This window comes from Rana temporaria, chromosome 7, assembly GCF_905171775.1.
Source record: "Rana temporaria chromosome 7, aRanTem1.1, whole genome shotgun sequence".
Lineage (NCBI taxonomy): Eukaryota > Metazoa > Chordata > Amphibia > Anura > Ranidae > Rana > Rana temporaria.
In genome coordinates this window covers 30,984,530-31,005,619 of record NC_053495.1, presented here as the reverse complement: position 1 = coordinate 31,005,619, position 21,090 = coordinate 30,984,530, and the positions used below count along the sequence as shown (strand labels likewise).

General features: G+C 44.5%; 1 protein-coding gene across 1 annotated transcript in view; it reads left to right on the top strand.

The window, feature by feature from the left end:
- The window catches only part of PRICKLE2 (prickle planar cell polarity protein 2), a 396,885-nt gene that overhangs the window by 306,281 nt on the left and 69,514 nt on the right, over positions 1–21,090 (top strand). The window contains exon 4 of the mRNA XM_040359177.1: positions 6,687–6,792. Coding sequence (XP_040215111.1) covers positions 6,687–6,792 — 106 coding nt within the window. The remainder of the gene's footprint in view (positions 1–6,686; positions 6,793–21,090) is intronic.

Below are 21,090 nucleotides of genomic sequence, written 5' to 3'. Positions count from 1 at the left end.
TGTTTTGCCCGTCGAGTTCCTCGGCCGTGTGTACGCGGCCTTAGACACACAGGGGTGGATTTACTAAAACTGGAGAGCGCAAAATCTGGTGCATGGTAATGAATCGGCCTCTAACTTCCGCTTGTTTAATTAAGCTTTGACAAAAAAAAAACTGTAATAAAAAGGTGAATAAAAAGGGCCATTTAGGTAGTTGTTTTAATTTCATCTATAAAATAATAACTTTTCTATTTGCCGTTGCTTAGTTTTTGTGAAAAGTGGATAGGTCCTCTATCAAAGATAATCAAGAATTATTGATTGGACAATATTTCTTATGTTTTTGGGTACAGAAGACACCATTGGCCAACCGTTTTCGAAGGACCTAGTTATTGGCCATTCTCATGAGAACTAGTGATTGGTGATTCTTGGGGGAACCAGCTATTGGTCTTTCTTGGGGGAACCAGCTGTTGTTCTTTCTTGGAAGAACTGGCTATTGGTCTTTCTTTGGGAACCAGCTATTGGTCTTTCTTGGGAGAGCTGGCTATTGGTCTTTCTTGTGGAACCAACTGTTGCTCTTTCTTGGGAGAGCTGGCTATTGGTCTTTCTAGGGGCGCAAGATCAAAATGTGCATTTAACGTATTTTAGCCATGTTGTCTCCTGTTAAAGCCTCCCTTGTGTAGATATTCTAAAGTCATGAGACAGCTGCTGGCCACTGCCATCTTGGATGTAATGTCAGAAGCGCCAGCAGACAATAAGCTGTCACTCAGTTGACACTGTATAGCAGGGCTGGGCCGATAGGGTAGGTAGAAGAAGCAACTACCTTGGGTACTTCAGTTGGAAGTAAAATAATCATTTTTCTTTGCCGTTGCTTAGTTTTTGTGAAAAGTGGATAGGTCCTCTATCAAAGATAATCAAGAATTATTGGTTGGACAATATTTCTCATGTCTTTGGAAACAAAAAACACCATTGGCCAACCGGTCTTGGTCTTTCTTGGGGAACCAGCTATTGGTCTTTCTTGGTGGAGACCAGCTGTTGCTCTTTCTTGGAGAACTGGCTATTGGTCTTCCTTGGGGAACCAGCTATTGCTCTTTCTTGGGAGAACCAGCTATTGGTCTTTCTTGGGGGAACCAGCTATTGGTCTTTCTTGGGGGAACCAGCAATTGTCTTTCTTGGGGAACCAGCAATTGTCTTTCTTGGGGGAACCAGCTATTGGTCTTTCTTGGGGGAACCAGCTATTGGTCTTTCTTGGGAAACCAGTGATTAGCCATCCTTAGGAAAAACCATTTCTTTGTCCATTCTCAGAGGAGTTAGTAATTGGTCATTCTTAAGGAAACTAGTGGTTAGCCACCCTTGCAGAATTCCAAAAAAGGTAATTTTCAAGAGTAGTGGTTGGTCATTCTTGGCGGAAGCCGTGATTAGCCATCCTTGGTAGAACTATTGATTTGTTATTCTCAGAGAACTTAGTCATTTGTCATTCTTAAGGAAAACTAGTGATTAGCCAACCTTCCAGAATAAAAAAAAAACGTTAATTTGTCAAGAGAAGTAGTAGTTGGTCATTCTTGGGGGAACTAGTGACATGTCGTGTTGAATATTTTTAGCTGTTTCTTACAAGCACCAAGTATATACCCCTCCTGTGCATGAGTGTGGTGGACTAGGGAAAAATCATCACATCAGCACCAACCAGGGATGAATTAGACCTTGCTGACCTCTGACGACTGGGGTAGTCCAAACAGCAACTGAAAAAATAAAAACAAAGGAGGGCGCACTGGCCTAGTGCAATTATCCCATTGATACTTTATTGCAAATCGATAAAATATATACTCACAAACCATGCATGTTCAAAGCATATCAAGCCAATGGCTTGTGGCACAGTGATTCGTCAGACCCAGAGTGTTCCAACACTAGAGAGATGCCGCCCAGGATCCAAATCGGCTTGTGCGTTTCGAGGGTAACCTCTTCCTCTGAGCCAAAAGCCGATTTGGATCCTGGAACAGCTTCTCTCTGTCGTTGGAACACTCCAGGTCTGACAAACCACTGTGCCACAAGCTAATGCTTGTTATTCTACAAACCTGTATGGTTTGTTTGTATGTATTTATCGATTTGTAATAAAAGTATCCCAGGGATAATGCACTAGGCCGATGTGCCTCTTTTGTTTGTATTTTTTCAGATGCCATGTTTTCTGACCACAATGTGGCAACAAACTACTTTGTTTAAAAATTGAAGAAATCTTTTTTTAACTGCCATAATTTGGCAGTTGATAGTGCAGGTGCCAGTGGCGGCTGGTGCTCAAAATTTTTTTGGGGGGGGGGGGGCGCAAACAAACTGAAAAAAAAAAAAAAAACAATTGCAGCCACTGTGCTAATCAAAAGCAGCTACTGTGCCCATTAATTGCCACACTGTGCCATCAAACGCAGCCACTGTGCCCATCAATTGTAACCATTGTGACATCAAAGGCCAGTCCACTGTGCCATCAAAAGGCAGCCACTGTGCCATCAAAGGCAGGCAGCTGTGCCCATCAATTGCCACCAGTTTGCCCCACCAATTGCCGCCAGTTTGGCCCATCAAATTCCGCCAGTTTGGCCCATCAAATGCCGCCAGTTTGGCCCATCAAATGCCGCCAGTTTGCTCCATGAAATGATGCCAGTTTGCCCCATCAAATGCCATCAGTTTGCCCATCAAACGCCGCCAGTTTGCTCCATCAAATGATGCCAGTTTGCCCCATCAAATGATGCCAGTTTTGCCCCATCAAATGATGTCAGTTTGCCCATCAAATGCCCGCCAGTTTGCCCCATCAAATGCCGCCAGTTTGCCCCTCAAATGCTGCCAGTTTGCTCCATCAAATGCCGCCAGTTTGCCTCCATCAAATGAGCCAGTTTGCCCCATCAAATGCAGCCAGTTTCCCTCCCCCACCCAGCACTTACCTTTCTCAGGTCAGCGCCGTCCTACACGCTCCCTCCGAGTCCTCGATGTCTTCTCCCGTCCTCTTCATGTCAGAGATGTTATGATTGGACGCCTAGCGCCTGTTGCTTCAGCCACTCAGGTGACCGGTAACCAGACCTGGTGCACATGATTGGTTGAAAGGCAGGTCAGTGTTAGGGAAGCGATTCCCTAACACAGCCTGTTTAAACAGGGAGCGCACAGCAGTGCACCCCCTGTTCAACAATTTGGAAGACTATTAGATCCTACAGGCTATTGCTCTAATAGGCACTTCCAAAACACCCCCACCACTGTAATTCAGATGGCCAGCGCTCATCAAGGGTCCGGACACCTGAATAGTGGGCTGCAGCAGCGACAATAGATAGATTCATGCAATGCATGAATCTATCTATTGGAGATTGACGGGCGCAGGAGAGAGGAGGCGGCGCTCCTGCGCCCACTATGGACGCACCGCCACTGGCAGGTGCACAAAAGGCATCAAAGGTGACAGGGACCCTTTAACAGTTCCATTGCAGAGAAATACATCTCCGAGCAGATTTCATCTCCTAATCAACGTAGCAGAAAGCTCTCAGAAATTGCAGTGTGGGTGGAGGCACAGACAACATATTTATTGCCAAGATTAAATACTAACAGATGTTGCAAGGGCAGGTGATGACATATTTTTTAAGCTGAAATAATTCACTTTCAGAGATGCCTTTATTAATTTTTTGGTGTATTCCTAGAACATTTAAAGGCTTGTTTAATTACAGTGTGAGTACGGCACACGTGTTGTAATCATTGGGCGCTGGTCAAGATATTATCAACAGACTTAACTCCCCTTGATGTAGGTCAATGTTTAAGGAAGAGCTTAACTAAGTGCTATGTGAGGCTCTTTCTCCTGCTTGGTAGCACCACACATTGGGGGTTATTTACGAAAGGCAAATCCACTTTGCACTACAAGTGCACTGCCAGCGCACTTGAAAATGCACTGGCAGTACATTTGGAAGTGCAGTCGCTGTAGATCCGAGGGGGACATGCAAAGAAAATAAAAAAACAGCATTTTAGCTTGCACATGATTGGATGATAAAATCAGCAGAGCTTCCCCTTATTTCTGATCTACAGCGATCTACAGTGATTACGCTTTCAAGTGTACTTGCCGTGCACTTGAAGTGCAAAGTGGATTTGCCTTTCGTAAATAACCCCCATTGTGTTGACTGTGCTTCAACGATCATGTCTCCCAGTGCATATTCTTTGGGGATAAAAGGAAGCAATGTTATGGAATTGCAACTGTCACTTGGGACAATTAGACTTAATAGGAGGTGATAAGTACCTCTGACACAATAGGGAGATTGTTCCCTTGCAGGTCTGGTCCCTCAGCCTTCTGAAGAGAAGAGGGAAGTACTTCACGCGCACGACTGGTCTGCTGGCTCTCTGTACCCTTATCATAATTATTCTTAGGGAGAAACCTATAACCACCCTGTGTGTCAGTGAAAAACAAAAATTACTGTAAAATAGTATGGACTCCTGTTGACAGATGTTCAAAGGGCTATCTGGTCCCCAGCCTGCAACATACCTGCAGCTGGAGTGCCCCACCCACTGTTTATATACCATTTGCCAAACCCTATGAACTGCAGCTCTTCTGTATTGCAGGTGCAGTGTAGATCACCCAAATAGGAACACGCCTTCTTCAGATTCACATCCTGTCAGAGGAGAGGAGACCGATGCTTTTGGCTTCACGGCCGGGCACTCGCTGCGCTTGCGCGAGTCACGCTGCTCTCTATGAATGGACAGGCGATCTCCTGGGACCGGTCACGTGTCCCTGGAGATCGCCTAAAGGGAGGGGCCACCTAAGGCGAGAAGAGAAGTCGCTGAGGCGGTCCCTGGGCGGAAGTAGGAAGTGGGACAGGAAGTCCCACTCCTACCGAAGGCCCCACTCCCCCCCCCCCCCAAAAAAAATGACATGCCAAATGTGGCATGTAAGGGGGCGAGGAGTGATTAAAGCGGAAGTTCTACTTTTGGGTGGAACTCCGCTTTAATAATAGGTGGATGGTCGTAAAGTTATAGTTGATATACTGTATAGACCCCTTTAAGATTAAAATAGATAATTTTTTGTTGCTAAGGGTGATCTGCTCCAATGTTTTCTGCAATTTATCTTTAGGGATGAGCTTCGTATTCGAGTCAAACTCATGTTCGACTCGAACATCGTATGTTCGATCGTTCGTCGAAATACAAACAAAACAGGTCGTTCGGGCCAAATTCGAGTTACGTTTCACAGACCATGATTCACTGCGGCATCGCTGGCTAATGATTGGCCAAGCATGCACTATGACCCGCATGCTTGGCCAATCACAGCGCACAAAAAACGGAGAGCCACAGAGAGCCAATTATGGCTCAGGGGGTTTAGCACACGTCCCACACTATAAAAGGCCGCCTGCATGGCGGCATTGTGTAGTGTGTTGCGGCAGTTAACAGAAAGAGACAGAGAAAGTGTCATTTTTTGCAGTTAGATAGAGCAGGCAGGCAGGCAGGCAGGCTAGTCAGTTAATGTTACAGTGTGTAGAGGATATATATACATCCCAGGTGTTGTACATATATTTATACACATGTATAGTTTTAGCTAGATCAGTTCTTCCTAATTTACTGGCAGGCAGGTGATTGTGCTATTTAAAGACGTTATCACAGGCATACTATAGACACCCAGCAGGTACAATATTTAAAGGAACTGATGCAGGAGCAGTGATTTTAATGATGCTTAAGGAGTCCTGAAAAAAAAACGGACAGTTTTTAAAAACTTTTTTTCCATTGATACATGTTCCCTGGGGCAAGACCCGGGTTCTCAAAGATGTTTTACGACAATAACTTGCATATTAGGCTTTAAAATGAGCACCTTTGAATTCGAACGCTCGAGTCCCATAGACGTCAATGGGGTTCTAAATGTTTGCGCGAACGTTCGGTCTGTTCGAAGGTTCTGGTGCGAACCGAACGGGGGGTGTTCGGCTCATCCCTACTTATCTTATATTTATTGCACCTTATATAGCGATGTAAAGGTTTATTTTAAATATTTTTTTTATATGATGCAAGCTAATAAAAATCATGTAAAAATGTACTTTCTGGCAAACATCCATAAAATGATTGAAGATGTGCCCTGGCTGATAATACGCCCTTTCCCTTTACACACATCCTTATGTATGACACTTGGGTATCACTAATATCCAAAGATAAAGGTGTCCGTAACAGTAAATATATTAAATATTCACACCGCCAATACATTAGAGACGTGGTAGTAGATCGTGTTCTTCAGTTATTTACAAGCTGTTAAATCTTTAATTTTTTCTCTTTTTTTAACGTAAACAAAATGTAATAAAACATGCTGCTTTAGAGACATCACATAATAGACCTAAAATAACAGGATATTTTTAAAAATCCTAAATGTTTACTTCTGTCATTTGGCAATGGACTTGCAGAAGATAGAAAAGACACCTTAATGGTCTCTGAAGGTTTTCCGTGATGTCTTTAGCATGTGTCTGATGGAACGCAGCCACTTTCTGCACGGGGTTTTGTGTCTCGTTCAGGCAATAACTCTAATTTCTGCAGGATTGTCTGTTTAGTTGCTGATGACAAAGGAAAATCGAGGAAATCTGCTTTATTTTAATGGTGCGTTTTTGTCGTTTACAAACGTGTTTTTCAGTTTCGCGTGACTTCATGACCTCATCTTGGTCAAAATGGCTTTAACAGCGATGGTTTGCGTGTCAGTAAATGTGATGAAGTTTGCATTTGTGTCCCAGGTCCACCAGTTACTACAGCTGCCTGCCTGACGATAAAGTCCCCTATGTGAACAGGCCCTGGGGAGAATCGAGAATCAAACAGCTTTTGCATCAGTTGCCTCCTCACGACAATGAAGTAAGTAATGGCGGTCCCAGGCTGGACCTCAACTATTTGCCTTTTTTTCAATTAAAGTGGAACTTTATGTTGGGGGAAAAATATCCTTTCTGTCCTAATTACCGTATTTATCGGCATATAACACGCACCTTCATTATAAGAGGGACGTTTCAGGAAAAAAAATTTAAAGCGGAGGTTCACCCAAATCACAACTATATTGTAACACAACCACTGCAATATGTACATCATCAAAAGGCACAAAATTTTTTTTTTCCATATGTAAATACCTTGGCCCAGATTCACGTAGATTCGCCTATCTTTAGATGGGCGTAGCGCATCTCAGATACACTACGCCGCCGTAACTTAGAGCGGCAGGTCCTGTATTCTCAAATAAATTGTGCTTTAAGTTACGCCGGCGTAAGTCCGCCTAATTCAAATGTGGAAGTGGTGGCGTGGTTTTATGTAAATTAATCATGACCCCACGTAATTGACGCTTTTAATCGAACGGCGCATGCTCCAAATTACGCCCGCAAAGACTCAATGCTTTTGACGTGAACGTAACTTACGCACAACCCCATTCACGGACGACTTACGCAAACGACGTAAAACGTGAAAAATTTGACACTGTTCCGACGTCCATACCTAACATTGGTACGCCTCATCTACGCCTCATAGAGCAGGGGTAACTTTATGCCCAAAAAAGCCTTACGTAAATGATGTAAAAAAATGCGCCGGGCGCTACGTACGTTTGAGAATCGGCGTATCTAGCTCATTACCATATTCGACGCATAAATCGACGGAAGCGCCACCTAGCGGCCAGCGTAAATATGCAACTTAGATACGACGGCGTAGGAGACTTACGCCGGTCCAGATCTGAGGCAAATCTATGCATAACTGATTCTAAGAATCAGGCGCATAGATGTCTATGGGCACACAGAGCCTGACTCGGAGCGAAGGACACACGTCTGCCCCCATTAGCAAGTGGCTTGCTATGGGGAACACAGTAAAGAGGAGGAGCCATGATAACCGGTGGGGGACCTCAGAAGAGGAGATTCAGGGCCACCCTGTGCAATACCATTGCACAGAGCAGGTAAGTATAACATGTTTATTTTTATTTTTTTAAATGACGTCACAAACTCTTTAAAGATGCTGATAGAGAGAGAGAGCAGAATGACAAAGATTGGCTCTTCACTGTGCCGATTCTCCTTTCACTGGCCAGTCACATGCAGGGAGCAGGTCCAGGATGACCTGAGCTCAGAGGAAGTGGGTTAAATGATTCTAGCCATCAGACTGAAGACATCTAGTGGCAGTAAAAGGTACTGCAGGGAAATTTCTGGATTGAAAGTGAATACTGTAACACATTCTGGTTTGGTTTTTATCTTCCTGTATTCCAATCGTTTTTATATTATTCTTTTTGGCTGCAGTTCCGCTTTAACAACTGCCCAAATTTAGTGAAATATACAGATCCCTTTGGAAATTTCTTCCAATCCTTGAAGAATAATAGGCATATCAGAGAGTATCAGTAAAGAGCTTTCAGGAACATTGATTGACTGTAAGCTCTTGCTCAGATTGTCACCGTGAATTAGGTTTCAAAAAACAGATATGTCAGCCACACAGAGCTCAGCAGGGAAGGCTTACCACACAGTCAGCCAACCAGCAGGTGGGGCTTTAAATTGCATTTTCTGTTCCTGATCACATGCTGTTCTTTCTGCACTGCGTTCCTGAATTGATGTCATGCAGAACATTCTCTCAGTTTTATGGACCAATATAATCCCAGTTAAGACGTATTTATTGAGCTGCAATATATCTCAATTGCAAATGATTCCGCTCAATAATTATCAGTAGTTAATAAAGAGACAAAATGTTTCTAACATCCAGTTTAAAAGAAGGATTTTGAGACATGTATTTTTAACCCCTTCGTGCCTAAGGGTAAAACAAATCTTAATGCCTAAGTACAATTTTGCAATTTTGACATGTGTTAGTAAATCCGTACATATCATCACAACTACTTTGTGCATCCAGGTGGATTATACCTTGTTGATTTTTTATTTATTATCAAAGGAAAACTGGCCCAAAATAGTAAAAAATATATATATATATATATATATTTTAGATTACCGTATATACTGCGTGATCTATGTGCATTGCAAGGATTATAACAACCTTTGTTGCAGATTCCTACCTTTTGTTATTCTGAAGAAATCCATGTGTGTTTGTCTGTGGCTCTGGGCTAAGTGGGTCTAATGGGAGTGGTTTCATAATTAACTGTCAGGTGTGCAGCTGCAGGGCACTAATGAGGAAATCTGCTGGGCATGCATCCCTTTAGATGTGCTCCCATTGAAATTTGCGTTAATACTCGAGTATAAGCCGACCTGAATATAGGCCGAGGCACCTAATTTTACCACAAAAAAACTGGGAAAACGTATTGACTCGAGTATAAGCCTAGGGTGTCCATCTGCATGCCTCACTGTGCCTCACTTTGCCTCACTGTGTCCATGTGCATGTCTCACTGTGCCCATGCCTCACTGTGCCCATGCCTCACTGTGCCCATGCCTCACTGTGCCCATGCCTAACTGTGTCCATGCCTCACTGTGTCCATGCCTCACTGTGCCCATGCCTCACTGTGCCCATGCCTCACTGTGTCCATGCCTCACTGTGTCCATGCCTCACTGTGCTCATGCCTCTCTGTGCCCATGCCTCTCTGTGCCCATGCCTCTCTGTGCCCTTGCCTCACTGTGTCCATGCCTCACTGTGTCCATGACTAGACTGACGTTTAACATGGGAGTCTATGGAAGGGGTGCCTGGCTTTTAAAAATCAGTGCTCCCCAGCCATAGGTCCCCCAGACAACAAATTTTGCACACTTATAGAGGATAAATAGAGCTACATGTGTGCCAAGATCCGGGTCCAGGGGACCTACAACCATCCGGTACCGGGTCCCCAAAGTCACCGGAGAAATTACCATTTAACATGGGAGTCTATGGAAGGGGTGCCTGGCTTTGAAAAATCGGTGCTCCCCGGCCCTTCCATGGACTCCTATGTTAAGCGTCAGTCTAGTCATGGACACAGTGAGGCATGGGCACAGTGAGGCATGGGCACAGTGAGGCATGGGCACAGTGAGGCATGGACACAATGAGGCATGCACATGGACACAGTGAGGCAAAGTGAGGCACAGTGAGGCATGCAGATGGTCACCCTAAGGCCTCGTACACACGACCGAGTTTCCCGGCAAAAAACAGCAAGAAACTTGCTGGGTGAAATTTTTTGCCGAGGAAACCGGTCGGGTGTACATTTTCGTCGAGGAAACTGTAGAGAAATTTGACGAGCCAAAAAGAGAGCAAGTTCTCTATTTCCTTGACGGGAATGGAGAAAATTGGCTTGTCGAGTTTCTCGACAGCCTAACAAGGAACTTGACGAGGAAAACTATGTGTTTCGCCCGTCAAGTTTCTCGGTCGTGTGTTTCCGAGGCTTCAGCATTATACTCGAGTCAATACGTTTTTCCATTTTTTTGCGGTAAAATTACGTCCCTCGGTTTATATTCGGGTCGGCTTATACTCGAGTATTAACGCGACTTTCAATGGGAGCACATCTAAAGGGATGCATGCCCAGCAGATTTCCTCATTAGTGCCCTGCAGCTGCACACCTGACAGTTAATTATGAAACCACTCCCATTAGACCCACTCGGCCCAGAGCCACAGACAAACACACATGGATTTCTTCAGAATAACAAAAGGTAGGAATCTGCAACAAAGGTTGTTATAATCCTTGCAATGCACATAGATCACGCAGAGGGGAATGTTTTTTCTCAACAAAAGTGGAGTTACGCTTTAAGGATCTGTCACCTAAACGTTCAGTTAGCAGTCACTCTCACCACATGCCTGATTTCAGCTTGCACCTTGTATATGACACCCCAAAATAAAACAAAATTTTAAGGAATTCGAATTCCGAACCTCAAAATGATTTGATGAGTTGTGAGAGGATAAGTGAGGTCAAGGACTTTTTTTATAGATTTGCCTGGAGTTCTAAGTGTGAACTTTGGACTCACAACTTGGCTTGGGTAAAACCAGGAAAGGAACATGCCTGGATCCTTGTATTTTTGGACTCACACTTCTGAGCAAATCTGGTCACCTTCCAGAATGTAAATAAATAATAGATGCAGTTCCTGTAAGACTTGGTCGGAGATAAAAGCAACCAGATAAAATGAAACATTTGAAATAAGACTCGGAAACCCCTCTCCAGCCGAGTTTCTTATGAAGATCGCTCCTTAGGGTTAATTATTTTTGGAGATCTTGGAACAAAATTTAGATAATTATATTTATTCCATATGTCTGCATTCTTTTTGGTTATTTATCTCTTTTATGCATCAGTGTTGTGCTGTATTGGGTTTTTAATACAAGACATATGCCGTACATTGACATGGTGATCAAGAACCCTGAGCAACATTATCATCCTCATCCATTAAAAAAAAATCTAAAAGTAAGTAGGGTGGGCCACCCAATCCCGTGTCAGATGTCATTTTTGTACTAAATAATAAATAGCGTATTCATGCAGTTTTTTCTGTTCAACCAGCAAAATAAAACAAAAACACAGATCCCTGCATCCAGATAAGTGATACGTGATGTGGATGCAGGGATCTCCCCTGCTGCGCTTTTGTATTGTGATAGCGGGCCTGCTGTATTCGATATCCCTATATTTATTTTAGGCCCCTTTCAGACGTCCACTCCGCTCGTCCGTTCATTACAAGTCCGTTTACGTACTTGTAATGAATCCCTATGGGATCGCGTCCGTTAGCGGATGGAGCATCCGCTAACGTCCGCGACCATCCGCGTCCGTCGGGATCCGCTTTTGCGAACGGAAGAAAACCTATTTTTCCTCCGTCCGGCGGAACGGATCGGATGCAGACGGACAGACGGTCCGTCTGCATCCGATTCCCCATAGGGGAGAGCGGAGCAGAGACAGGGCGGTCTCTGCACGGTGTGCAGGGACCGCCCTATCCGCCGACAGCCAAAGCTCCGTCATCCCCGCTGAGCTTTGGCGGACACACGGAGCGGACACAGAAACGGTCCGCTCCTTGTGAAAGGACCCTAATTCATAATCAAAGTTGAAATTTAGGGTCCTTTCACACGGAGCGGACCGCTTCTGTGTCCGCTCCGTGTGTCCGCCAAAGCTCAGCGGGGATCCTCCGTCATCCCCACTGAGCTGTCGGCGGACAGGGCGGTCCCCGCACACAGTGCAGAGACCGCCCTGTCTCTGCTCCGCTCTCCCCTATGGGGAATCGGATGCAGACGGACCGTCTGTCCGTCTGCATCCGATCCGTTCCGCCGGACGGAAGAAAAATAGGGTTTCTTCTGTTCGCAAAAGCGGATCCCGACGGACGCGGATGGTCGCGGACGTTAGCGGATGCTCCATCCGCTAACGGACGCGATCCCATAGGGATTCATTACAAGTCCGTAAATGGACTTGTAATGAACAGACGAGCGGAGCGGACATCTGAAAGGGGGCTAACTCTTGTGAAAAAATCAAACCATTGCAGCTACTTATGTCAATAATAATAGGCAGTCACATGATCAATACGTCTGTTGGCTGGTACGGTGTTGAGGATGAGTCTTAGGGCAAGCAACAGGCATGCTTTATAGCAGGGGTCTTAAAACTGTTCAAACAAAGGGCCAGTTAATTGTCCTTAAGACTTTAGGAGGGCCGGATTGTGGCCAGCGGGGGTAGAAAATGTCCCGGGCCCAGCATTAGTGAGAATAAATATGGCCTCAGAGTTTGCAGTCAGTAGGATAAGGAGTAGTGCCCCTATTAGTAGGAGTAATTGTATCCCATCATTGGCATCAGTGAAAGAAGTTGTGCCCCCTTGTTGGTGTCAGTGGGAAGAATAGGGCCTCATATCAGTGGGAGGAATAAAGCCCCAAGGGCCGGATAAAGGCTAGCAAAGGCAAAGGGCCACATCTGGCCCTCGGGCCGCAGTTTGGAGACCCCTGCTTTATAGCAAGAACAGTAAGCATTCTGTATTTACAACAGTTGTTTTTTTGTTTTTTTAAATCATACTTATCTAGGTAAATGCAGAATCGGTTCAATGCAGCATTTGTTCCCCTGTACACACGGGCCAGAATCTCGTCAGGAAAAAAACATTGTTTTTCCTGACGAGATTCTTGGCAAGAATCTCTTGCCGCCCGAGTGTACAGACACTCCATTCAAAAGAACCGTGGTTCTTTTGAATTGCAAGAACGCGGTGACGTCATCGCGCACGACGAGCATGCGCTCGTCACATTCGATGCCGTTGCCGCCATCTTGCTGCACCCTACCTATGCCTAGGAAGCTTCCGAGTCATTTCGAACATGCGCGGGTTTCCATGGCGACAGGTAAGTATACACACTCTCAGGTTTCTCGGCAGGAAAACTGCCGAGAATCTGACGACGAGAAAATAGAGAACATGTTCTCTATTTTTCTCGTCTAGATTCTGGGCAGTTTTCTTGTCGAAAAACCTGAAAGCCTCATAGGCCTCGTACACACGACCGAGTTTCTCGGCAGAATTCAGCCAGAAACTCGGTCGGAGCCGTATTCTGCCGAGAAACTCGGCCGTGTGTACACTTTCGGCCGTGGAAGCCGACGAGGACCTTTGCGAGGAAATAGAGAACATGTTCTCTATATCCTCGTTGTTCAATGGGAAATTTCGGCTCGCCGAGATCCTCGGCGGCTTCACAAGGAACTCGACGGGCAAAACAATGTGTTTTGCCCGTCGAGTTCCTCGGACGTGTGTACGGGGCCTCATAGGCCTCGTACACACGACCGAGTTTCTTGGCAAAAACCAGCAAGAAACTTGCTGTTTTTTTATTTTTTGCCGAGGAAACCGGTCGTGTGTACATTTTTCGACGAGAAAATTGTCGAGGAACTCGTCGAGCCAAAAAGAGAGCATGTTCTCTTTTTCCTCGACGGGAATGGAGAAAATTGGCTTGTCGAGTTCCTCGACAGCCTAAGGCCTCGTACACACGACCGAGAAACTTGACGGGCGAAACACATCGTTTTCCTCGTTGAGTTCCTTGTTAGGCTGTCGAGAAACTCGACAAGCCAATTTTCTCCATTGCCGTCAAGGAAATAGAGAACATGCTCTCTTTTTGGCTCGTCGAGTTTCTCGACAGTTTCCTCAACGAAAATGTACACACGACCGGTTTCCTCGGCAAAAAAAATTCTCCCAGCAAGGAACTCGGTTGTGTGTACGAGGCCTAACAAGGAACTCGATGAGCAAAATGATGTGTTTCGCCCATCGAGTTCCTCGGTCGTGTGTAGGAGGCCATACACACCCTCGGTTTACTCAGTTTTCTTGCTGGTTCTTGCCGAGTAAACCGAGCGTGTGTACGAGGCTTCAGACTCAGAACTGAGCAATCAAACACCACTGATCGCTCAGTGCTCTGTGAGCAGAGAGCTGGTGACTGAAGTGGTTAAAACCAGGCACTCCCCCACGTCCTTGTCATCACAGGTTCACTTTAAAGAGGAGGTTCACCCTATAAAAAATTTCTAACACTACATCCAGCCCAGTTCTGCATATAAAATGGCACTGACCTTTTTTTTTTTTGCCGTGGATAGCGTTTAGCCTTAGAATTCACCGCAGCTTCCGGGTAGGGAATCTCGCGGGAGTGGGCGTTCCTATTGACATGCCAATTGATTGACATGCTAAACGATGGCGCACACAGCGCGTCACGACTTCCCGAAGGAAGCTCGGCTCGGCTCTATTCGGCACCGGCGCCGAATAGAGCCGAGCCGACCCGAGCTTCTTTCGGGAAGTCGTGACGCGCTGTGTGCGCCGTCGTTTAGCATGTCAATCAATTGGCATGTCAATAGGAACTCCCACTCCCACGGGATTCCCTACCCGGAAGCCGCGGTGAATTCTAAGGCTAAACGCTATCTACGGCAAAAAAAAAGGTCAGTGTCATTTTATTTGCAGAACTGGGCTGGATGTAGTGTTAGAAATTTTTTATAGGGTGAACCTCCTCTTTAATCACATGAAACAACACGGCCAAGTATTATATTACCTATTATGAAGTGATTAGTGTCAAACAATACTTTTTCTAATTGCAAAAAATGTTAGGGAGAAATTGATTTATCGCTGTGGTTCGAAGCTCATTTGTGCTCGTTTCGCGGCGTGCATTCGAGGTAAACCGCTTGCCATTTTGTAAAGAAAATCACCCAAAACAAATGACGGTTTTAATATTACATTGCAAAGGCACAGCAGGATGGCCGATTCCAGCGCTGGTTCCTATTCGGATGATGTTAGCGTGAATCATAGAGGGACATTTTCTCAGCAGTGAAAATCGGCAGAATGTCTTATAGCGGTTTCATTTCCAGTTCCTGGCGTCTCGACTCGAGCTCGACTTACATTCATCTCGCTGTTATTTTTATTGTTTTTAGGCTCATTGCCCTGCAACAAGAAAGATTATTGTAAAGGAAGAAATTAATTTGTATGCAAAACTCTGTGGGACTTCAATGTCGCTTATCAGCGTGGCCCGTGACCCTTTTTTTAACGCGGTCATCTGGTTCCAGCATTTAAAACTGCCATTACTTGCGGTTGAAGAAATCCATTAGCCTCTTCAGCCTGGGCAAGCTGGTAGATACGACATGTGGCAACATGCAGTTACACCTGCTAGCAAGCCATATAGTTTTTTTTTTACTAAAGCTGCAGAGTGCAAAATCTGGTGCAGCTCTGAATAGCATCCAATCAGCTTCCAGGTTTTATTGCCAAAGCCTAATTAAACAAGCTAAATTTAGAAGCTGATTGGCTAGCATGCACAGCTGCACCAAATTCTGAGTCCGCTAGTTTTAGTAAATCTCCCCCCCCCATAGAGTACATTAAGGCTAGGTTCACGCTGCTGCAAATTTGAGCTGTTGCGATTTCTTAACCACTTAAAACCCCGGACCATTATGCAGCTAAAGGACCTTGCCCCTTTTTGCAATTCGGCACTGCGTCGCTTTAACTGACGATTAACTGGTCGTGCGACTTGGCTCCCAAATAAAATTGGCGTCCTTTTTTCCCACAAATAGAGCTTTCTTTTGGTGGTATTTGATCACCTCTGCGGTTTTTATTTTTTTGCGCTATAAACAAAAATAGAGCGAAATATTTGAAAAAAAAAACAATATTTTTTACTTTTTGCTATAATAAATATCCCCCAAAAAGATATTAAAAAAAAACAGTTTTTTTCCTCAGTTTAGGACGATATGTATTCTTCTACCTATTTTTGGTAAAAAAAATCGCAATAAGCGTTTAACGATTGGTTTACGCCAAATTTATAGCGTTTACAAAATAGGGGATGGTTTTATGGCATTTTTATTAATAATTATTTTTTTACTACTAATGGCGGCGATCAGCGTTTTTTATTTTTGTGACTGCGACATTATGGCGGACACATCGGCCAATTTTGACACATTTTTGGGACCATTGTCATTTTCACAGCAAAAAGTGCTATAAAAATGCATTGTTTACTGTGAAAATTACAATTGCAGTTTAGGAGTTAACCACTGGGGGGCGCTGTAGGGGTTAAGTGTGACCTCATCTGTGTTTATAACTGTAGGGGGGCAGGACTGGACTTGTGACGTCATTGATCGTCTTTCCCTATATCAGGGAACAGACGATCAATGACAGCGCCACTGTGAAGAATGGGGAAGGTGTGTTTACACACCTCTCCCTGTTCTTCAGCTCCTGTGACCGATCGCGGGACACCAGCGGCGATCGGGTGCCGCGGTCACGGAGCATTCGGACCCACGGCTGGGCACTTAAAGGGGACGTACCCTTACGTGATTGTGCCCAGCCGTGCCATTCTGCCGACGTATATCGGCGTTAGGCGGTCCTTAAAGTGGGAGTTCACCCCCAAATCAACTTTCTGACATTAGTTCCAGCATACTTTTTTTTTTTTTTTTTTCGCTACTTATCGTTTTATGAGCCCTTGTTATCCGGCTCCGAGCGGGGAATCCTGCAGGGAGTAGGCGTTCCTAAGCGAAGAGGAGTTGATTGACGGGCTGCTAAAGCGCGTCACGGCTTCCGAAAATACCCAAAATGACACTCGGGTGTTTACGGCGCTAAACGGCGCCTGGGCCTGCCGTGTAGAGCTGACTGCGCAGGCGCCGTAAACACCCGAGTGTCACTCTCGGGTATTTTTTAAGTGGTTAAATTTGCAAGTCATTAAAATTACATAGTTTAACATTAGTGCCATTCACATCAATGCGTTGCTAAAATAAAAGCTGCGGGAAAAAAAGCATCCTGTGTGAGTTTGATCCGTGTGCAATGCAAATTCAGCTCTATAGACTGGCATTCTCTGAAATCGCGGCCGTGTGCCGCGGCAAAATCGCAGCCGTGAAGTTGCGGTAAAATCGTGATTTTACCAAGATTTTTTATTCGAAGCAGTGTGAACATAGCCTAAAGGACACCTACAGATCCTGCAGATACCCCAACTCAGTCTGTGTTCATTTGAAAAAGCCTCTAAGCCCTGCTTCACACTGATGCGATTTGACATGTGATTTGACAAAACAAATCGCATGTCAAAACGGCGGCATTTGCTGGCAATTGCCAGCCATGGCACCGTCCTAATCGGTGCAACCCTGCATCTGCGGCACTGCACCGATTTTAAAAGTAGGTTCTGTACTAATTTTTGCGATTTCAGGCCGCGATTTACATTGACATATGTGCAGAAACCTTTACAGATGTCTCTGTAATCGCGGCCAAAATCTGACATGCGGGAGTGAAATGGTGCGAGTTCATTCCCGCAGCCCAGTGTGAACCTGGGCTGAAGCCCAGAATAATTATCCAGATCCAGCATTTGGATCCCCCTTGGTGCCTCTTCTGGTGATTGGATTCTCTAGTAGCAGTAATAGTGTCCTCCTTTTGTATGTATGTAAACACTCAAAAAATTTGAATTTTGGCATTATGTACACTTTAATGAGAAATATTTGTTCATCTTTGGACAACTCATTCAGCACAATTTTGCATAAAAAAAAGTGGTTGTAAACCTCTAAAATGAAAAATGAACAAAGCATATCCTTCTATAGTGTATACTTGCCTCAATTTAAAGCATTCAGTGTGATTTATGGCTGCTCCCTTCTCCCTCTTATACCTACACAAGTCACTTCTGACTATGCTGACATCAGGCGATTGCAGGACATGGCCCTCCAGCACACAGCATGTGATTGACAGCCTCAGCTGTGCATGTTTCGCAATGAGACTCTATAGAAAGGGTGTGTTCTTTCCTTCCGCTGAGGTACCAGATTACACTCAGCTCCCTATGCTGTGCAGTTTGTGACATCAGATCTTTGCCCCTTGCCTTCTAGAGCTAAGAAATGCTGTGTAAACTGTGCACTTTGAATGGCTATAGAGGAGCGAGGGCCGCGGCCAAATCGATACAACTTATGTATTTTTTTTCATCTCGTTATATCGGTTTCGGGAACGCGCCTAATTTAAATGATCCACGCCCCCTACCCGGATCATTTGAATTAGGCGGGCTTGCGCCGGGGAATTTACGCTACGCCGCCGCAACTTTACAGGCAAGTGCTTTGTGAATCAAGCACTTGCCCGTAAAACTTGCAGAGGCGTAACGTAAATGCGATACGTTACGCCGCCACAGATCTACGTTAATCTGCCCCAGTCACTTTAATATACTGATGTTTATATGCATGCATATGAGAAGGGTTACATATTTACAACTATGGTTCAGTGTGTGGGATCACGTGATTGGTCCAATACAGCCCATCTGTGAGTGGGAGGAGCTTGGGTATTATCACACATCATCCAGAAAGGTATTTCATGGCAGACTACTATGCATGATTATAATTTGGCTTTGAAGAAGCGCATCGAAACGCACAGTGCCGGCCCAAGACATTGTGCTGCCTGGGACCAAGAATAAAATGCTGCACCCCCCCCCCCCCCCAGAAAAAAATCACGCCAACCAAAAGGCCCCCACATTCATTATTTTATATCATAATAACTAAAGGGGACCCGTCATGGCTCTATACATGTATAAAGGAGTATAAAGAGGACCTGTCATTGCTCTATACATGTATAGGAGTATAAAGAGGACCTGTCATTGCTCTATACATGTATAAAGAGGACCTGTCATTACTCTTTACATGTAAAGGAATATAAAGAGGACCTGCCATGGCTCTATAAATGTATATAGGAGTATAACCCTTTCATGCCTATGCCTATGTATGACATTTGGTGTTTACAAGTTAAAATCCATATTTTTGGCTAGAAAATTACTTAGAACCCCCAAACATTATATATATATTTTTAGCAGAGAATCTAGAGAATAAAATGGCGATTGTTGCAATATTTTATGTCATACGGTATTTGTGCGGCGGTGTTTTAAACACAACTTTTTGGGAAAAATTTACTTTCATGAATTTTAAAAAAATGAAATAGTAAAATTAGCCCAATTTTTTTGCATAATGTGAAAGATGATGTTATGCCGAGTAAATAGATACCAAGCATGACACGCTTTATTATTGCACGCACTCGTGGAATGGCGACAAACTACGGTAACTAAAAATCTCCATAGGCGACGCTTTAAACTTTTTTTACGGTTACCAGGTTAGAGTTACAGAGTAGGCCTAGTGCTATAATTATTGCTCTCGCTCTTACGATCGCGGCGATACCTCACATGTGTTATTTGAACACCGTTTTCATATGCGGGCGCGACTTCCGTATGCGCTTTCTTTGCTGCGCAAGCTCGCGGGGAGGGGGGGCGCTTTAAAAAAAAATTTTTTTGTTTTCTTATTTATTTATTTATTTTTTCTAATATTACATTTTTTTTTTTTTTTTTTTACATTTTGATCACTTTTATTGCTGTCACAAGGAATGTAAACATCCCTTGTGACAGCAATAGGTCGTGACAGGTACTCTTTATGGAGGGATCGGGGGTCTAAAAGACCTCCGAGCCCTCCTTTGCACTTCAAAGTATTCAGATCGCCGAAAACGGCGATTCTGAATACTGTGTACTTTTTTAAATCCGGCGCCATTGGCATCTGAGAAACCCGGAAGTGACGTCATGACGCCGCTTCCGTGGTTTCAATGCGCACACTGAATCAAAGCCGTTTACGGCTTTGTTTCAGAGCGCGCCGAGACGCTGGAGGGGCCGGATCGTGGATCGGGTCTCCCGGTGGGACGGGAGGCCCGGTCAGAGCGGCGAGAGGCGGCGGGAGGGGGGGGGATGTCCCCTCCCGCTCCTCCGGCATAACAACCGAGCGGCTTTTAGCCGCATCGGTTGTTATGTTTGGAAAGCCGATCGCCCGCTCTAAACAACGGTACCGGGATGATGCCTGCGGCTGCAGGCATCATCCCGGTATAACCCCTGAAAGCCGAGGACGCATATATGCGTTCCGTCGGCGTGAAAGGGATTTATAAAGAGGACCTGTCATTGCTCTATACATGTATAGGAGTATAAAGAGGACCTGTCATGGCTCTATACATGTATAAAGAGGACCTGTCATTACTCTTTACATGTAAAGGAATATAAAGAGGACCTGCCATGGCTCTATAAATGTATATAGGAGTATAACGAGGGCCTGTCATGCCTCTATACATGCATATAGGCGTATAAAAGGACCTGCCATGGCTCTATACATGTATCCAGGAGTATAAAGGGATCTGTGAATTGCCGGCAGCCACAATGTCTTTTGCGCAAACTAATCAATGTACGCTAATTGTGGTTTTTTTTTTTGTACCAAAAATATGTAGAATACATATTGGCCTAAACTGAAGAAAATTGTTTATTTTTCTACATTTTGGGGATATTTATTATAGCAAAAAGTAAAAAAATATATAGATTTATAGCACAAAAAATAAAAACCGCAGAGGTGATCAAATATCACCAAAAGAAAGCTCTATTTGTGGGAAAAAAAGGACATCAATTTTATTTGGGTAGCGGAACAGGCTGGTGGGCATCAGTATGCTGCCCCCCTAAAAGTGCTGCCTGGTACCCATGGTACCACCCGGTCCAATCATAGGGCCGGCCCTGGAAACGCATCAGCCATTTGAAATGTCTTCCCCGTGCTTTGATTTGCGCAGTGTAGAAGGCGGCATTGTGGATATTGATGAGCTTGGTATCATGTGCTGCTTGTGAGTACATATCTGTCTTATTTCTTCAATATAAAGATGAAGCACAAGGCTGTTGTTTTTTCCAGTACACTAATGCTATACCTGTCCTTCTTTTTTATTTCCCTTTAGTCTTTTATGTAATGACTTTTCTGCAGTAATGCAGCAAATATATATTTTTTGTCTACAATTCTAAATTTTTAATAATGCTTCCATGTCATTGATTTTCAATGTCTCAAACAGC